The 18152-nt window shown below is 31.9% G+C and overlaps 3 protein-coding genes across 13 annotated transcripts in view; 2 read left to right on the top strand and 1 right to left on the bottom strand.

Moving 5' to 3' along the window:
- Window positions 1–2559: 2559 nt before the first annotated feature.
- On the bottom strand, window positions 2560–3858 carry LOC106756926 (expansin-A9-like). The gene is made up of 2 exons (XM_014639524.2): window positions 3449–3858; window positions 2560–3271 (listed from the first exon to the last, which is right to left on the bottom strand). The coding sequence occupies exons 1-2, from the start codon at window positions 3648–3650 to the stop codon at window positions 2676–2678; spliced, it is 798 nt and encodes a 265-aa protein (XP_014495010.1). The 5' UTR covers window positions 3651–3858; the 3' UTR covers window positions 2560–2675.
- A 3549-nt stretch (window positions 3859–7407) lies between these two features.
- On the top strand, window positions 7408–15205 carry LOC106756844. The gene is made up of 9 exons (XM_014639448.2): window positions 7408–7849; window positions 8861–9074; window positions 9185–9332; window positions 11413–11492; window positions 11579–11621; window positions 12118–12174; window positions 12314–12401; window positions 14700–14794; window positions 14880–15205. The coding sequence occupies exons 1-9, from the start codon at window positions 7678–7680 to the stop codon at window positions 14973–14975; spliced, it is 993 nt and encodes a 330-aa protein (XP_014494934.1). The 5' UTR covers window positions 7408–7677; the 3' UTR covers window positions 14976–15205.
- A 2435-nt stretch (window positions 15206–17640) lies between these two features.
- LOC106757407 (protein SHOOT GRAVITROPISM 6) overlaps window positions 17641–18152 on the top strand; it is a 48183-nt gene continuing 47671 nt past the window's right edge. For 3 of the 11 annotated variants that reach the window (XM_022779239.1, XM_022779240.1, XM_022779242.1), the window contains exons 1-2: window positions 17642–17908; window positions 18007–18086. In XM_022779239.1, coding sequence (XP_022634960.1) covers window positions 17837–17908; window positions 18007–18086 — 152 coding nt within the window. In that variant the 5' untranslated portion in view covers window positions 17642–17836. Of the gene's footprint in view, window positions 17909–17995; window positions 18087–18152 lie in introns of all 11 variants that reach the window. The other 8 variants (XM_022779238.1, XM_022779237.1, XM_022779244.1 and 5 more) reach the window with 5 other exon arrangements.

An 18152-nucleotide genomic window follows, 5' to 3' on the forward strand; every position in this document is an offset into this window, starting at 1 on the left:
TTATTTTTTTTAAAATGCTTTCTATCCTATTTGAGTTGTGTTTAATTTCTATGCATTTTACTTTAGTGTAATTCTCATATGCAAAACTTTCAACCCCCCACTTCGTGTGAGACCTGATTCTCGAACCACAGTTTGGTCCTTGAGAGACGACCTAGGAGTCACTTCCTAGCACTATACTGCATTCTTTATGCACATCAAATTTGTATGGGCTGCGACACCCATCAGTGACAATTTCTTGCATTTTGCATTCCTCAAATTCCTTCCACTACATTTTTAAAATCATCCAATACAAAAAAAACATACAATCCATTCTCTTAAACTAAAATATAAAGTTTTAAACTCGAACCGCCATGAGCCAGGAACAACCCGAGAGGCCTCAAGCAGAGAAAGATCCAATCAAATACGACGGCGTTTTAGACGTCTAACCTATAAAGTCCGACGTTTATATAGACGTCTGACCTATATAATCCGATGTCTATATAGACGTCTGACGTCCCATTAACGTCACCCATAAAGACGTCGGATCAGGACCTGACGTTAAAAACCCAAAATAACAGATGTCTAAAGCCCTTTCCGCACTAGTGATAGCAAAACACTTCAGTCAAACAAAAGATTACAAAATCACTAAGAACTTCACTAGTGCCAAACTAACTCTCAACACAAAATTTCTCGCAAAAGAGAGCGCTTAACGCTAGTTATGGTGCTCAACGCCAAATATCTCACAAAATGTCTTGCTTAACAAAAAAGGATTAAGAAGGTTCTAGACCTATAGTGGCAAGTAGCGCTAAATGGTATCCTATCATCGCTCAAAGCCAGACCATTCGTAAAAATGGTCCCTCAACGGTGAGAGTGATCACTCATCGGTCTACAGAAAAATTGCTTCCAAACTTGCACAACCAAGTTGTGTTGGGCATCACACTAACATCGCTCAACGCCATATTAGAAACCAACAACTTCAATTTTGTGATTTGGGGAACCATGGACTTGTTTAGATTACCAAATTGTTATTCCTGACTTAGTGTTTGGTTAAAAAAAACATGTTTCAATGTTTGTGTTCATACCAACTTATTCCAATGGCTAGACCCCTAGTCCTTCAACTCAACATTAATTAAAAAAAGCAAAATACACAAAAACAATTAAAACAAAACATATTTCAACAATTCAAAACACCTACATTAGTGAATTAACTAATTCCAAATAAAACAAACATGCAACTCATATTCTCAAAGCATCAACAACTTTAAAATGTTGTAGATAACTTCTCTTACCTTTCAAATAATCAAATAGCTCTAAGGATCTTAAGGCAGCTCCAATAGCTCAAAAAACTTTATCTCTTACTACAAACTATAGAAATATGATCAGGGTACACCATTAGAATCAATAACAAGTAACGAGTCTTATAAAAGATTCAAACGTCACATGCAAACCAAGGTAGCTCACATGCAATGAAGAAAACACTGACTAGGCAAAAGATCATAAACTTACTTATTCTTTTGTAGAAACTAATCAAATGAAGTAGAAGATCTCGTCTCAAGATCACTCAGGCAGTCTCTAACATTCAAACATATGAACAAGAATTAAAAGGCTTAGAGAAATAGTAGAGAGTTCTTAGAGAAAGAATTTTAAAAAGATTATCTGTTTTTAGATTATGAAAGTCGTTAATAGAAATTCAATTTATACGATGAAATTTTAATATTAAAATAACTGAGTCTTATTACTTAAAATATGTTATCACCTCTAAGACACTATTTTCTAAGCTTTTATTTTTTGATTTTTGAAAAGTTTTATTTTAGATATCTTATCACATCCTTAATTATACATTTTTTTTTTCGATTTCATCGATGTATCAAATTGTTTCTAAAACTCATATTTGATAATTTTTACTTCATTTTAATACTTTTATTTGTTGTTTATTTTTATTTTGTAAAATATTATTTTGATAATTTTTCATATAATTATTTTTATTTTCTAACTCAAATTTTATTAGTGTAATTGTAAAGACATTTATTTTACTATAATATAATAACTTAGTATCACTGTGACAATTGTTTTTATTACCATCCAACATAGATTTCAAAAGATGAAAGATATATGTTAATTTTTAATTATTATAAGTTTAATATTTGTTTTTATGGGATTTTGTATAAGTGATATACTATAATTTTAATTTGTGTATAAAATAAAACATTTCATTAAAATTTAGAGGAAGATAATAAAAAAACATTTAAAATAATTTTAAACTTAAATACTCTTTTTTTTTTTAATTTTATTAATTTTGTTTCATTAACGTATACAAACTTAATAAATATTTTGGTTTTCATAAAATTTTGTTTGGTATTCTAATTTTAAATGTATATAATTATGATTTTTTTATAAATATTTTATATTAAAATAAAAAATAAGTTCATTTGATATTGAATATTTGATAAAATCATCTTTATTTGTAAAGTTTTATTTTTTTTTATGTTAATATTAAAATAGTAAGAAAATGGGTAGGGACATAATTTGATGTCTTTATTTTTCTTTTGTTTGAAAAATATATACATCAGACATGTTACTAATAAATGGTGATATATATAGGGATAAGTTTATCCGAGCTGAACTGAACTAACTTTCTATGTAGACAAGTAACCTAGTGACTTCCTATATAGAAAGTGGAAATTGCAGACTAAGATCTAATTAACGAAGTTCTTGCCTTCAAACGTTTGACCAAATTTCCAACCACTAGGAGCAACCTTGGGAGAGATAGAGTGCCTGCCATCACCAGTTCTGACCTTAAAAGACAATGTCTCTCCCTGTAACATCACATCAGTTTGCCATTTTTGACCCCAACTTCGCTTCAAATTTGTCCAGTGCTTGATTTTCTTATCACCCTTCACCTGCACTTGTGTGACGTCTCCAGCTCCTCCAACATTCCCCACTGATACTATATTAAAATGAGGATTCCCAGTGATTGTGAATCGAATCCCTCCCTTCTTCTTGCACCCTACCCTGCGATAAAGGATTGGGACCATGCCAGCCTTCTGCTCTGCAATTTTCACAAATGCAGGTTTGGCCAAATCTAAGTGTTCGGAGCTGCACCCATGGCAGGCGTTTGTTGCCGTCACCAAAACAGGGGATTTCCTTGTCTTACATCCCTTACTAGAATCTGTGCATTTTATCTCGTAACATGACCCACATGACAGACCATCCTTAAACAAAACTGAACTCACTGCTATCGTGTCTAGGCCGTAGCCCTCCTTAACCACATCATCGTACCCACAAGCTCCACCTGCATGCATGCAGTGATACCCATCACAACTTTATCAATCAGATTTTATATTATAACACACACACACACACACACACACACATATATATATATATATATATATATATATATATATATATATATATATATATATATATATATTATTTTAGACATGTTTAATGAAATTAAGTAAGAGACCAAATGATTTAGAGTCTCCATCGTAGAAGGTAGCTTGAGCTTTCTTCCATCCAGTAGGCGCAAAAGCTGGTCGATGCTTTCTGAGTTGGCCAATCTTGTTATATTTGTTGGTGTTGTTTTCAGCAGCATGGACATTAGGAAGTGAGAATGCAACAAGAAAGACCAATGTTGTGGTTAGGAGGGCTCCCCAGGGGAAAGCCATGACAGCGCTTCAGATTTGGGTTCAGTTTTCTATAATGTATAAGATGATTATTTGATGTTTTTTTTTTATTTTTTTTTATATATTTTCTCACTTGTATCTGAATGTTTATATAGGAAAAGTTTTTAGCATGTATGGCTATTTTAATAGGTTGTCATTTTTGAAGAATATTGCACTACGACAGTTCTGTCGGCCATCCTTAAAAAATGGAGAGATGAATCATAAATTTAAAGCATATTACTATTTTAAGTTCATTTACTTTGTCAACTTCTACTATTTCAAAAACATACCTGACTAATTTAGGATGACAATATAAAAAACATGTTTGGATATGCAATTTAGGATGACAATATATTATGGAAGCCATTTTTATGGAATATCTTATTATCAGTAATGTGTTTTTTTTTCTAGATATTGAAATCTCATTCTCTATTCTCATGTGTTTTATGGTCGAATGGATTTTAGAAGTATATTTGAATGGATTTTAGAAGTTAAAGAAGTAATTAAGTTATAGTTTAATTATGATTAAGATAAAACTATTTTACAAATTTTAATTATTATATGATTATTTCTCAAATAAAAAATATTATTTAATAAAAGTTAAGCTACGTATATAATAACTATTGATATTCATATGATATTGTCTTTACTTACTTTTTTATTCTTTTTTTTAAAAAATACAAAAATTTACATTTTTATAACTATTTTTATCTTTATACTCTCTTAAATAAATGAATATAAAAAGGATAGCACGGTTAAAATATCTAATTATTAAGAGTATAATAGATAATAAAAATATTAATTTTTTATGAAATTTAAAGTAAAACGTTGTTAAAAAAAAATTAATGATTACTTGAATAAAGATGACATTATTCCAAACCTACGTTTTAATAATTTAAAACTAGATATAATTTGAATCATGTAAACTATTGTCCACTTTTAATGTTGGTTAAAACCATTTAGGCGTTCCTATTTTCGTAAGGTATTTCCAATTTGGTCCCTTCTTTTAAACCTTCCCAATTGAGTCCTTATAAGTGCTAATTTCAAACAAATTAGCCCCTGTCGTTAAAAATCGTTAACGGTGTTAAAATTGAGCAGAGGTGGGTAGATGACATGGTTAAAATTCTCCTTCTGAGGTGTTGAAATTGTGCAGAGGTGTTCAAATTTTTTCCATTCTCCTCTGCACAATTTGAACACCTCTGCACAATTTTAACACCTCAAAAGGAGAATTTTAACCACGTCATCTACTCACCTCTGCACAATTTTAACACAATTAACAATTTTTAAGGGCATGGGCTAATTTGTTTCAAATTAACACTTATAAGGACTCAATTGGGAAGGTTTAAAAGAAGGGGATCAAATTGGGAATACCTTACGAAAATAGGGACGCCTAAATGGTTTTAACCTTTAATGTTTGATGATTTTAGATTAGTCCTCTTATATTTTTCGAGATTTAATATTTACCTTTAATTTATGTCAAATTAATACCATACTTTTATGAAATAAAAATTTGACCTTAGCTAAGTTCTAATTTAATATATAGTACTTCTGTTTGTGCATTATTTGTTTGGATAAGTATTTCTGCCGTAATTTAAAAAAAAATATTGTGTTTTTTATTATCATATAGATGTAAACTTTTTTATTTTATTTTATTTTGAACTATAATGCATTAAGTTTATGAGCCATATTAAGTTTAAGATCATAGAGAAAAATAATTTGGTGAATTATGTTTAAAAAAGATTAGACATTTTTCACAATTATATATCGTAGTTGAATATAATGATATTTAAATGATGATTTTATATTTTTAAAGAAACTAGTTGAAGAGGTTTATGTATGATGAAACTTATTAGCTGGAGCTTTAATTAAATGTCTGATTTACTTATTTTAAAAAAAATTAAGTTGTTATGTAATATTTTCTTCTAAGTCAGTAGAAATGATAAAACTTGTAAAACAAGATATTGAGTGAAATACATGATTTTTTTTGTCTGATCCCACAAATTATTTGTAATTTTTTATCAATATTTATTGAGTTTCATAATATAATATAAATATTATTTAAATTTATAGTTATTTTTTATTACTCTCTTAAAAATGTTTGGACTTAATTATTCTTAACAAATTTCTTTTATTATTTGAGATCATAGTCATTATTAAGTAATCTATGAATTACTATATCAAGTTATTTTTAACTCAATCAAATATTTTTTTTTTAAATTACTTCTGATTTAATTAAATTATTTCTTAAATCACTTCGAACTCAACACAATTAATATTTTGATTTTCAATTATTTCTAACTATCTTGTTCAAATATTTTTTTTTCAAGTCATTTTTAACTTAGATAAATATTATTTCACAAATTACTTTCACTTAAACAACTATTTTTTCATCAACAACTATTTCTAGTTAGTATAACTGGATTTTTTTTTCAAATGATTGTGAGGATTTTAGTGATATAGTCACATTTTAGCTTGGTAGGTGAAGACATTCGTGTGTGTGTGTATGATTTAAGCATTCTTCCTTTTAGCTTCTTGAAATAACTATAGCAATATTTTTCGTTGAAACCTTATACGTGTGTGTGCGTGCGCGTGGCTCATTTTTTTTTTTTCATATTAAAAAAGCTTTATATAGACAGTACAAGAAAATAATTATTGGAATAACTTTTAATTGTTGACCAACTTCAACTCTTTATACGTCTTTCATGACAATCATGTTAGTGATGGATGCATAAAGTCATTTTCTAATTAAATACAAGTTTTTTTTATTATTTAAAGAGATCTTTCATTTTCAATGTTATTTCTATTATTTGTTAGCATTTATTTTAATTATAGAATAAATATTAGAATATTTTAAATTTTTATTTTTAAGAACATAATGGTTATATTTATCTTTTTTTAACTGCATAAAGGTTATGGAGTAGTTATTATATTGTTTAAATATATTGTTTAAAGATAAAGTCCAACCCATTATTTTTAAATATGTGATGGTCAGACTTTATATAAAGGGATGAGTTACTCTCAGTTTTGATCACTAAGCCTACTCCTCTATTCAGAAAATCGAGTGAGTTAGGGTTTAGAAAACAAAACTATCTCGGTTGGGATTACAAAATTGCAATGACAGGAGGTATACACCTTATTCTTTCATCTTTGCTTCCACCGTTCTTGATCTGAATGTGTTATAGATCAATTTTACTTTGTTTTATTTTTATCATCTGGTCTATTTATTTTTATCATTATTAATATTAATTATTTAAATAATTAAATACTTAAATTATAATAATAAGTAAATAGGATAAACTTGATATCATCTTATCTTTTTATTTATTTATTTTTATGAAATTGATGTTTAGTCCTCAATTTTATTTTTTATTTAAAATAAGTGAATTTTATCCATGTTGTCACGTAACTAAGTCACGTTACACGTGCTAGCCACCCTGGTGAAAGTGTTGATTGTCTGAGAGACAGTTTCACCTATTTTCAAAATTTTTGAGTACCTAAAAAAAGAAAACTAAAGTATAATGGGCAAAATTAATTTTCTGCAAATTCAGCCAATTCAATTCATACATCTGAATTTTATGTTTAGTTCAAATAAGTTAAAGTTTATCTAATCAGATCAAGAATATATCTTCCAAATCAAAAATACAAATTTTATATTAATTATTTATATATTTTGATGGGAGTGATGTGATATTTAATTTCTTTTTATCAGGAAAACTATAAATACAAATTTTGACTTTGAAAAGGATGATGTTTTGGATTATGAACATAAGATTTGAGTGAGCAGGTTTGGTATGTTGGAGCAGTATTTTAGTTGGTAGTAGTGGTGGCAACTGGCAACTGTCAAGTTTAAGGAAATTGTTTTCGTCCTACAATTCCGATTTCTGTTGGGTTGGATTAAGGAATAATAACGAAATAGGTGGCCCGCATCTTAACTTACAAATACTAATGTTTCCCTAGTTTCAACTTCGTCAATGCTGCAAGATTTTGTTGCCAACATCCTCTAGGGTTCTCTATTTCTTTCTTCACATCAATGGCCAAGAAGAGAACCACACCTCACAGCAACAACAATCAGAAGAGGAAGATCCCATTGATAATTCGCATGCCAAAACATTCTCAACAGCCAAGAAGCTCACCTCCCAAGCGTCGCACTGATTTCTCTGTGTTCACACGCACTCCCTCCTCCTTCTCTAACCCTGCTTCTGGTACCTTTTCTGCTTCTTATCAAATAAGGGTTTTTCAATTTTCTTCTTTAGTCTATTGCTTCCTGAATTTGGTTTCGGTATGGAATATGATTGTTGTTCACTGTGTGACCTTATTGTTGTTAATTGATTTTGTTGATTTTTATGTAGGGAGCGTTGTTTCGTTTTTTCTTTGAATTAATTGTCAACTGTTTACTGCAAAGCTAGTGCCATTCCTGCAATTCCCCGCATTTAGTTCATTTTCTGCTTTTCTATTCAGTGCATCTGAGAATAATTGAATTGTAATGATTTCATAGGGTAAGAAGCAATTGGAAATGGGATTATGAAATCCCTTCTCCCTTCTTTGGTCTGAAGCAGTTCGATTTGCTGTTTATTGTGTCACGTCTTCATAGATGACGATGTTTGAAAAATTTGTTGAATGGTAGCTTGTTAGCAATGTGGTTGAGCAATGAAATAAACGTGTCAACGTGCTTGTTGCTTTTCCAATTTTGCATTTTTTTGCCAATGGAATGAAATCATTCTTTTGTTACCATGCTAAATGGTTTGTGTGTACTGAAAATTATTCATAACTTTTTTATTTCAATCTTCCAGTCATGTGTTTTGTGTTGGAGGAAAAGTGCAGAATATGGTGTTTTTTGCTTGGACCTTTACAGTCCGTATCAGAAACCACATGCATCAACCTTTAGGCTTGAGTGGCTCCATTGAGATAATGTGTTTGATAAGCATTGTCAAAATTTTGAAGGAATTAATTTTGTTTCTTAGATCCATATGACTTTATTCAGGCTAGTTTTATACATTTGGTAATCTAAAACTCTGTTGTTGATGTTGCCAAGTATGGAGGTTTCGCCAGTAGTTTGTTCTCTTCCTTCTAACATCTTGCTGTGTGTAACATGTGATTCAATTTAAATTAACCATTCTGTTAGGATTTAAATCCAGTGTCTGTCTTGCATTGCCAAACTGTGATTGAATTTTGTTAAAATATACTGATCTTTGATCTGACCAATTTTCGTGCAGGTTCGTCTTCTGGTGAAGTGAGGTTGAGCAATGTCACTGCAAGAAGTTTGCGGGGGAAGGGAATGACAACAAAACAAATTTCTGAAAATACAATGGTTCGATGCAGCATTTACCAAGAGGGTAGGCCAGTATGTTCATCTGAGTTTTCTGATGCTGGAGTTATGGAAGTTGATTCAGCTGTCCAAGATGAAAGCCTTGATCTTGGTTGCAATAGGTTTGTTTTTGTTCAAGTGTGCTAGTACAAATAAGTAGAGTTTAAGACCTTGCTGCTTTTATGTTTCTTCGTAGACTGAAACTTAAAAAAAGTTTATTGTTTTTGTACAGGGATGATTGCAATGAAAAATATGATATTTCCAAGATGTTTGAATCTATAGCTCTTGAATCATCTGTCAGTGATAGCAGTTCTCTAGCTGCAACTCCTGGAAGCGTAGTATGGGCAAGGACAGAGTGTCAATTGTGGTGGCCTGCTGAGGTATTTACTTTTATATCTGTGTGCTGGTTTATGAGTCAATATGGCATTTGATAGACAAAAGGAATACACTGATACAAAGTCTGCCATCTCTTTTTGGTATCCTTGAAGAATCTCTTGATTTACATGCAGTGTTCACTTATCACCTAAGTTCTTCAGGAAAATTCACATACATCAGGATATTGTAACATGTCCTTGTCTTCTTTAAAATTGGAGAACTTACTTTTGATAATCCATTGGCAAGTGTACCAAATCGTTTTAAGTAATAAACTCGTAATACTAGAAAATTGTGCGATTAACAACTCATCTAGACTCAAGAACAATTCAACATTTAAGAATATATGCAAAAAGATAAATTCACAAATAATTACAAGGTTGGACTTTGGCATTGAAGGCACTTAGAAATGGAAAAGATTAAAAATGGTATGAAATGACAATGTTAAGGTTAGTTTTCACCAATTCACTCTTGTGTATACCCACTTTCATCTCCTCTCCATCAATTTACTAAAGTCAATCCACTAAAACACTCTAGCCTTAATCCCTTATGTGAAAGAGCCTAGGTTTTCCCTATCAAACTCCAATCCCTTGGAAAATCTACCAAGCAAAACCCGCATTAAGAATCAATGAACCACAAGGACTCTTGTTTCAGTTCTAGGTTCCATCTTACGTCCCCATAACCCATGAAACCCCTAAATCAAGTCATGAATGTCCTCATTACATGCAAGTTTTAAGATTAGAAACAAGAATACTAGCAATTGATAGAAAAGGCATATATATATTCAAATCATTCAACAAATACACAAGATTCAAAGGCTACAACTAACCCCAACAAGATGGGTTTGGCTCTCCATTTCCATGGAGAGTCTCCATGCTTACAACAATGGAAGATGGAAGAAGAAGGAGACCCAAGGAGGGAGAAGGAGATATTCCCACATGCTCCACGCAGCCTCCAAGAGCTCCAAACAGTGAAGTCGCACCTCCAAACCACCAAAGACCTTTTTCTCTTTGCGTTCTCGGTTTAACTAAACCATCAGCATGTCAGTGCTTAGCGTTGATATCTGAGCGCTCAGCGCCACCTTTCTGGGAAATGGACACCCAACGTTGAGGTTCCAGCGCCCAGGGCACAACTCTCGTCATAGGGCAGTGCTCAAAGCCAATGTTTCTGCTTCCTTTTTCTCCCCTTTTGTGCAAAGTTGCTTGCTTCAGTGGCCGATTCATTATCATTGCTGGAGGTTCTTCCATGTACAATGTAAGCTACAAAAATAGGGAAATTTGTGTTGAAATCACATCAAAGTAGCCCAAACACAATTATTTATAAAAGCACGACAAAAGAAAGGATTTAGCAAGTTATAAGCCAGAGAAGAGTTGATTTTGCTACAAAAGTGATGCTTAGATAATGGTAATATTTAGCATTATCAACTTTTAAATTTTGAAATGACTATAATAAATGGAATAGGTTATAATCAGTTTAAGCGTCACTGTCTTTGCCTTTTTCCCTTTTAAATTTTGAAATGACTATAATAAATGGAATAGGTTATAATCAGTTTAAGCGTCACTGTCTTTGCCTTTTTCCCTTTTTAATTATTGATGCACTATAATGTATTATCTTTATTATCTTGGTAAACTGTGATAAACTTCCTTCTTATTTATCTATTTACTCATTCCACCATGCTGCTTTCTATTCCTTCGGAAATTTGTGAGACAATATTGACTCATGGGAGCTATAGAAGTTAAGATCAATTCTTGTTCACTTGAAATTTGTATCCTTTAATAATTGAATATTGAACATTTTTTTCCTATTCATATCTACGGTGCTTGATTTGTCAAAACTTTTCTCAACCTATCTACAAAAGATACGAGGAAAACCAATTATTGGAACGTTTTTGTAGTTTACAAGGTAAAAAACTAATGGTGTAAATCTGTCATACCTTTGATGTTTTTCAATCCAACCTTCTAAACATAATAGTTAATCAAATAGATCATTCATGACTTTGGCATGGAGTTTATTTCTGTGTCACTATTTGTTTTCAAATTTCATGGCCCATTTATTTATCTATATTAATTAAAAAAATAAACTTTTCAGATCATGGAAGAAACATCTGCGTTATCCAAACCTGGTAGTGATGGGCATGTTTTAGTGCATTTTTATGGAAATCTTCCCAGGTATTGTCTCATACATTTTCCTGACGGAAGTTTCTTGGTTGTCTAACTTGTCTACTTATTGCTGATGTTTCTTTGTTCCTTATCAGTGCCTGGATTGATCCAATGACAGATATTTCAACTTTTGAGGAGGTGAGTTAACCCTTTTCATGCAATATGCTTTTGTACACATGACAAGTTGATGGTGCTTAGAACTTTAGAAATCAAGCCACTATCTTGTATTTACATCTTGTTGATATTTAACATCCAAGTAAAGCCATGCTAGAAGAGAGGCATATAGAATGCCTAATCCTCATCTTCTAAATGAGAAAGCAGAGGGTGAATAAATGCTTATTTCTCAATTTTCTAATATGTTTCCGTGCAGCATGTCACACAATTTTTGTACTGAACTATTAAAATAATGATTTGGATTAAGCATATTGTCTCTGCTGTTGTCAATCCTTCTATTCTAAATGTTATTTTCAATTTTATGAATTTCTCTTTTATTTTCTGTTGAGAGGTTGGTTGCTATGGAATCAGGGAGTTATTTTACACAGTTTTCTGTTAAGCAGGACATAATTTTCAACAATTGTGAAGGTAGTTCTATGATTGTTTGCTTAATCATTTCTCTACATGATTTTTATTGTAGTCGTTTGAAGCAAGGAGCAATAACCCTTCAGAAGCTTTTCAACAGGCTTTAAAACAAGTATGTTTAATGTAAAACAAATCTTTTGTATGTTTTGCTCCAATAAATTTTACAATTTCAGCCGACGGAGTCTGTATATTATCTATTTTATAACCTCTCCCCCATTCTCGGTAATATATTTTTTTTCTTTCTATACCAGGCATTGCAGAAGAAGGCACAACTTAGTTCTTGCCAAAAGTTGACCGCGGATAGTTCTCCTCAATCTGATATGCAAGAACGTCCATTTGGTACCGTCTTGATTTATACTCTAAATTATTTTGTGTATAGTGAAGTGAGATGCCAAAACAAGGAACACAATGGGGGATGCCACAGTATAGAAAATAAACTATTTTCAACCTCTATCATGACCCTCACTGTGACAAATGATGATTCAACTAGAGAATTTTCAATTTCACATAGGCTTATTGGCAATCATCATCCCGTTCCATTCCATATGGTTGATTTTGCATTATAGTTTGAAGATTTAGTTCACGTCTAACTATCAAATACAGTATGACATGGGAAGCTTAGTTTCATTCTATCATATGACTTGTTACCTCAAATGTAACACGATAAATTGGATTGACAAATTTTTCTTTGCAATCACTTCTATATGATACCCATCAAAAGTTCTGCCTACCACAGTGCTTGACTTAATGTATAATTCATTAGATGATACTCTTTCAAGTGTCTTTTGAGATCACTTTCATGAGAAACTATTGTCAACCAGAACACTTGTCAAGATATGGTTTGTTGTGTATGTCACTGATATGTGTTGGGTCTATTTATGCCCAGCTCCTTCCACTGACATCCCTAGGTAATTATTGGTAGTGATCCTACCAGATATATTGTTGTGCTTTAGTATTGATAAGTTATTTTACTTTTTACTATATGGACATAGGACCAGATATATTGTTGTGCTTTAGACAGACAAGGATTCCATCATTTGACTCTTTATCTTTTATCTCTACATGGTATCTATAACCTAATTTGAATCTGTGCCCTCCCAATGGATGGTGTCAGTTTTTATTTTCGAATATTGTCTCTTTCCAATTTCCAGCATCCCTTCTTTGGCGTGCATATTTTTCCATCTATTTTTTATCACTTCCTTCACTGTTGCTCTATTGTTGTTAGCTTTTCAAACTACAACCCCACTATTTGAGTTATCTTGCCTAGTTGACCGTTGCATTGTTGGAGTTGTGGCATTAGAGCAGCCATGCACTCTCATGGACGCCTTGATGCTGTTGTGTTTTTGTCTCCTTTTATCGTTCCCTAGGCACATGATCACAAAGTCATTTAATTTATTTGCAAAATGTGTTAAAAGTGTTTGAGGAAGTTCTAAGAGGCTAACCCAACTGAATGTCCTTTTGGCATGAAGTCTGACAAGTTGGGGTTTGTAGTCAACTAAAAAGGGAGTTGAAATGGATCTGACAGTATTCAGATGCCACTTTCTCACCAAAAAAAAAAGAAAGTTTCAGGCCTTTTAGAGAGAGATTGTATTATATTTCCCGAGATTCACATCTCCACCTAACAAAACTATATATGGTCCGTCCATCTTCAAATTGTTGTGCAAAAATCAACCAATGGAGTAAAATGATGTTTGCCCAAACTCAAATAATATTTGTGAAGTCCTGAATAGAAACGTTGCCTTTTGCATCAAGTAGCACAACAAAGGTGGTGACTCCATTGAAAATATCTTATTTTTCAACAATAGGTAGTGATTTTATTTTGGGTAGTGATATGATTAAGATTAGGGGTGTCAAGATATGATTAAGATTAGGGGTGTCAAGTGAGCCAACCTACCTCATTACGGGTTGAACTAAAAACGGATCAACTCTACTCGACTTACTTTTTGGTGTGCTAGAAATTTTGTAATCCAGTTCGACCTATCACAGATTAATGGGTTGGCTCACTTATGAATGTTTTACTTTTGTAATTTATTTTATAAATTTATTGCAGTGCAATGAAAGTAGATTTACTCGATTTCTTTTTATAATTGTGGAATCAAAATATTCACCTAATTCTCCAAATATTAAAACATTATTAAATAACATTTTAGTATTTAAGAAGATCAAATTATGAATCACTATAATTTGAAGTAATAAATAATTATAATAAAAACTTATAAAAATAATAATAAAATGTTGTTGGTATGTTACAAGTGAACCCAATTTGATCACACTTAATCCATCGGTTAGGTGAGTTAGGTTCAGTATAACCCACATTTAAAAAAAATTGAATTTTTTTCAATCCAACCTGGCTCAACTCATGGTGAATCAACCGGGTTGGTTCACAAGTAAGAATCCATTTTGACATCTCTAAGTAAGATTAGTCACGTTTCTATTTAGCAAATACTTTTAGCAAACAAAGAGTTGCGGGACACTTACCTTCAGAGTCCCATGTGCATTGTTTTTAACCATACATCATTTAATGTTCTTGTATGTCTTGTGTGTTTGTCAGATTCGACAGCTATCTACTGATTGGCAATGGTTTATTCTTTTTGGTTGTTCTATTTGCTTTTTAATAAGGAATTATGATCTGAACAGATAACTGCCCTTCTAGAACGACAAGCAAAACAAGTGATGATTTTCAAGAGAGACGAAGAGGGAAAAGGGAACGTAAACCCAAAGTTCACTTTGATGTAAGTTTGTAATTTAGAACCTGTGGCATGATCACTATTGGAACTTGTTTTTGACGGGCTTATTGTATAATTTTTTTTTTTCCAGGAGGTTACATATGCAGTGAAATCAGAAAGAAAGCTTCGTCGGTTAAAGATAATGCGGTACCTCGGCCTTGCAGCTCCAATTGGTTCTCCCTTTTGAATTTTGACCACGATTATTTTCAAATGTTCGCAGCCTAATTTCCTTTCTTTAACTATAAATTATCATGAAATATGCATATTAAAAAATCTTTCTTTACTTGCCATTAGCTCTGTAAATTTTGTAGGACCACGTAGTCTCATATTACATTATTATCTGTAAAAACCATATCAGAATTTAATGGAATAACAGATTAGTTCTCCAATAAAATCTCCATTTTCCATTTGTTTAGTTTGGGTTTATCTTAATGGTCATATTTCGTATAATTTACGAAAATCTTTTGGTCGCTTATTCACTTTCTTTTTTGTCAAAATAAGGCAATATAACCCAACAAAATGAAGGGGGATGAACTCATAATTACAGTTGGTAACTGTTGTTTGTTGATCTATTATGAGGCAATATTTGTCAATCCTTAATGATTATTTGTCAATATACGTTAATTATTAAACCACCAATATGAAATATTTGGTCAAAAATCAAAAGATGTTATATAGTGGAATTGAAATATTCTGATTTTGAAGTATCCGTTTTGAGAGGTTCATTATTGTACCATGCTTGAAATTCCAAATGCAGTTTATGTATCTTTGCTAGAAATTTGTAGATGAGAGAAAAAAGTGACCTTGTCAGGGAAACATTATCTATCGATGATGAAACCAAAGTGACTACCCAACCACTTAAATCTGTATTATTGGCGATTCACAGCAGTGGGTGATGCAAATGATTTGTCAAATATTCAGGCTCGTATGTGCGTCTTATTCAATTCGGCCGAAATTTACAATAAAATCTATAATACCAACATGATGAAAAAAACCAAATGATGAGCAGGAAATGAACAAGCCAAACGAATGAAATGAATAAGCAGAAGACGAAAGGGAACATGAAATACTGTTTGAGAAGAAAATCTTCACATCCATTCCACAGAGGATAAAAGGCCATTTGCATCACTTTAGATAGAAGAAGCAAATTCAAAAGTTTGCTATACGATGCTCTGCTAAATACGTCATTTAATTATTATTGCTATTTGCAGAACTTACTGAATAACGCGGTATTATATCATCATACCACAATATGATAAATTTTTGTTAGAGCTCTCAAAATGGGTAACCTGACCCGGTTTATTATGGATTGGTCACTTAGTGAGCCAAATCAACCCGGTTCATTTATTAGCAAGCCAGAAAAATCTGAACCTGATTCGACCCACCACGGGTTAGTGGGTAAACATGTTAGCTCACTATTCCATTTAATTACAATTTTTTTAAATAAAAAAAATTACAAACTTTTTATATTCAAATTTAAATAAATTTCACTTTCAAAAAATGATATTAAGCTGAAGACAATTCAAAATAATAATAAAAAGTACCCTATAATCCAAATGTCATCCAAAAACAAACACAAAAAACCTGTTTCATGAAGAATTTCACTGAAGTGAGAGTGACAACACCGTAAATGAGAGCAAGTTCCATGAGAGTGATTTGTGAGAGCACAAATTACTTTTACGTATACACAGTATTTTATTTTTTAGGAGATTTCATAAATAAAATAATAAATTAAAAAAAATAAAATTAGGTAGGTGGGTTGGCGGGCCAATCCGACCCACCACGGGTTCAATCCGTATGAGCCGAGGTTTAAATGAGTCGGGTTTAAATCTGATCTGCATAAAAAAAAATTAATTTTTTCAAACCCAACTTGATCTGAACCCATGGTGAACCAGATTGACTTACGGATTGTGACCTATTTTGACAATTCTAACTTTCGTGTATGTACCAAAATTAAACTATATTAATTGTATGATTTACTATTAGACTTAAATTCATACTTAGATTTATATAAGAGATTCACATCACTTTCTATCTAAAACTTTAAGATAATGAATTAATAAGTTTTTCACTTATATATAATATTCTATTTTTTTTTATTTATGGTTAAGTAACGTAAAGAGACATTTGCAGAGATAATACAGATAATACATTACTGCTCTCTCGACACGTCCTTACTTTCTACCAACGTTGTGTTAATACAATGGTCAGTGATGGTTTGAGGTTTAAATTCAGGGAGTTTCGGGCACTCGAGATGGAGATAAAAGGAGGAAAAAAAAAAAAAAAAAGAAGCGAACTACTACGCTTGTGGACACCACGGTCTGTGAGGTGTGTGAAGTTGAGGGCTTAGTAGTTGAACAGGGAAGGTAAAGGTAAATCAGAGATATTAAGAAATCGAAAAGGAAAAATCTCAACTACCTTTTACAAATTATATATTTCTAAAGATCCTAAAATATTCTTTCATAACGGTAATGATGATTATGTCCACATTCTCTATATTTCCATTTATTTTTTTGTTGCACAATTTTAACTTATAGTTAAGAAAATGCATTTATTATATAAATGTCATAATATTTTAATGTAAATCGTATTTTTAGATACTTAAAAAAAGATAATCTCAACCAGAACCCTCTAAATAGAATAGACCATTTTTTACCTTTAAACCTAATCTTTATATCGATTAGACAATAATTTCATCTTTGGGTCTAGATTTAACAACATGTCTTTATATATAACATCGTATATATAACATCATACATATAACACCATATATATAACATTATATATTATCATTAATTCTAATTAATTGGTGCTGTTAAAAAACAATTTCCGGAAGGAGGAGTGCATCTTAAATTCTAATGAAAGAAGTAAAGAAATGTTCTTGTGTTGATAGTTGATGGGACGGAACCCATAATATTAAATGGGAAAAGGAAGAGAGGAGTACTATATTTAATTTCCGGAAGGCATACATAACCAGCGCAGCAGTGTCTGTGTGTCCCGGCGTCTAGAGTCACGTCGCCACACCATACCACTCCTCTCTCTCTATATATGTTGTTCTGGCCTTCGCGATTCTCGCACCTTCCAATCCCATGGCTTCTTCAACCTCGATTCCCGCATCCGGTACGTTTTTCTTCTTCTTCTTCTTCTCCGAACATATTTACTCTTCTTTTAATCTCAATCAATCATCAATTAATCTCTTTCTTGCAGAGGCCGTGCAGGTTCTTCTTTCCTTGCTCGCCGATGACTCTTCCTCCGTCAGAGAGGCCTCCATGTCCTCTCTCAAGAACATTGCCGCACTGTAATTGCTTTTCTTTTTTCGTTGCCTTTCTTCAATTTCGCTTCCTATTTCATCCTCACAATTCAT

The sequence above is a fragment of the Vigna radiata genome, chromosome 3 (assembly GCF_000741045.1).
Source record: "Vigna radiata var. radiata cultivar VC1973A chromosome 3, Vradiata_ver6, whole genome shotgun sequence".
NCBI lineage: Eukaryota > Viridiplantae > Streptophyta > Magnoliopsida > Fabales > Fabaceae > Vigna > Vigna radiata.

Coding starts and splice junctions, on each gene's coding strand:
- LOC106756844 (XM_014639448.2), top strand. CDS start 7,678: ATGGCCAAGAAGAGAACCACACCTCACAGCAACAACAATCAGAAGAGG. Junction 9,075..9,184: donor CTTGATCTTGGTTGCAATAG/GTTTGTTTTTGT, acceptor GTTTTTGTACAG/GGATGATTGCAATGAAAAAT. Junction 12,175..12,313: donor TTCAACAGGCTTTAAAACAA/GTATGTTTAATG, acceptor TTTCTATACCAG/GCATTGCAGAAGAAGGCACA.
- LOC106756926 (XM_014639524.2), bottom strand. CDS start 3,650: ATGGCTTTCCCCTGGGGAGCCCTCCTAACCACAACATTGGTCTTTCTT. Junction 3,272..3,448: donor TGGAGACTCTAAATCATTTG/GTCTCTTACTTA, acceptor GCATGCATGCAG/GTGGAGCTTGTGGGTACGAT.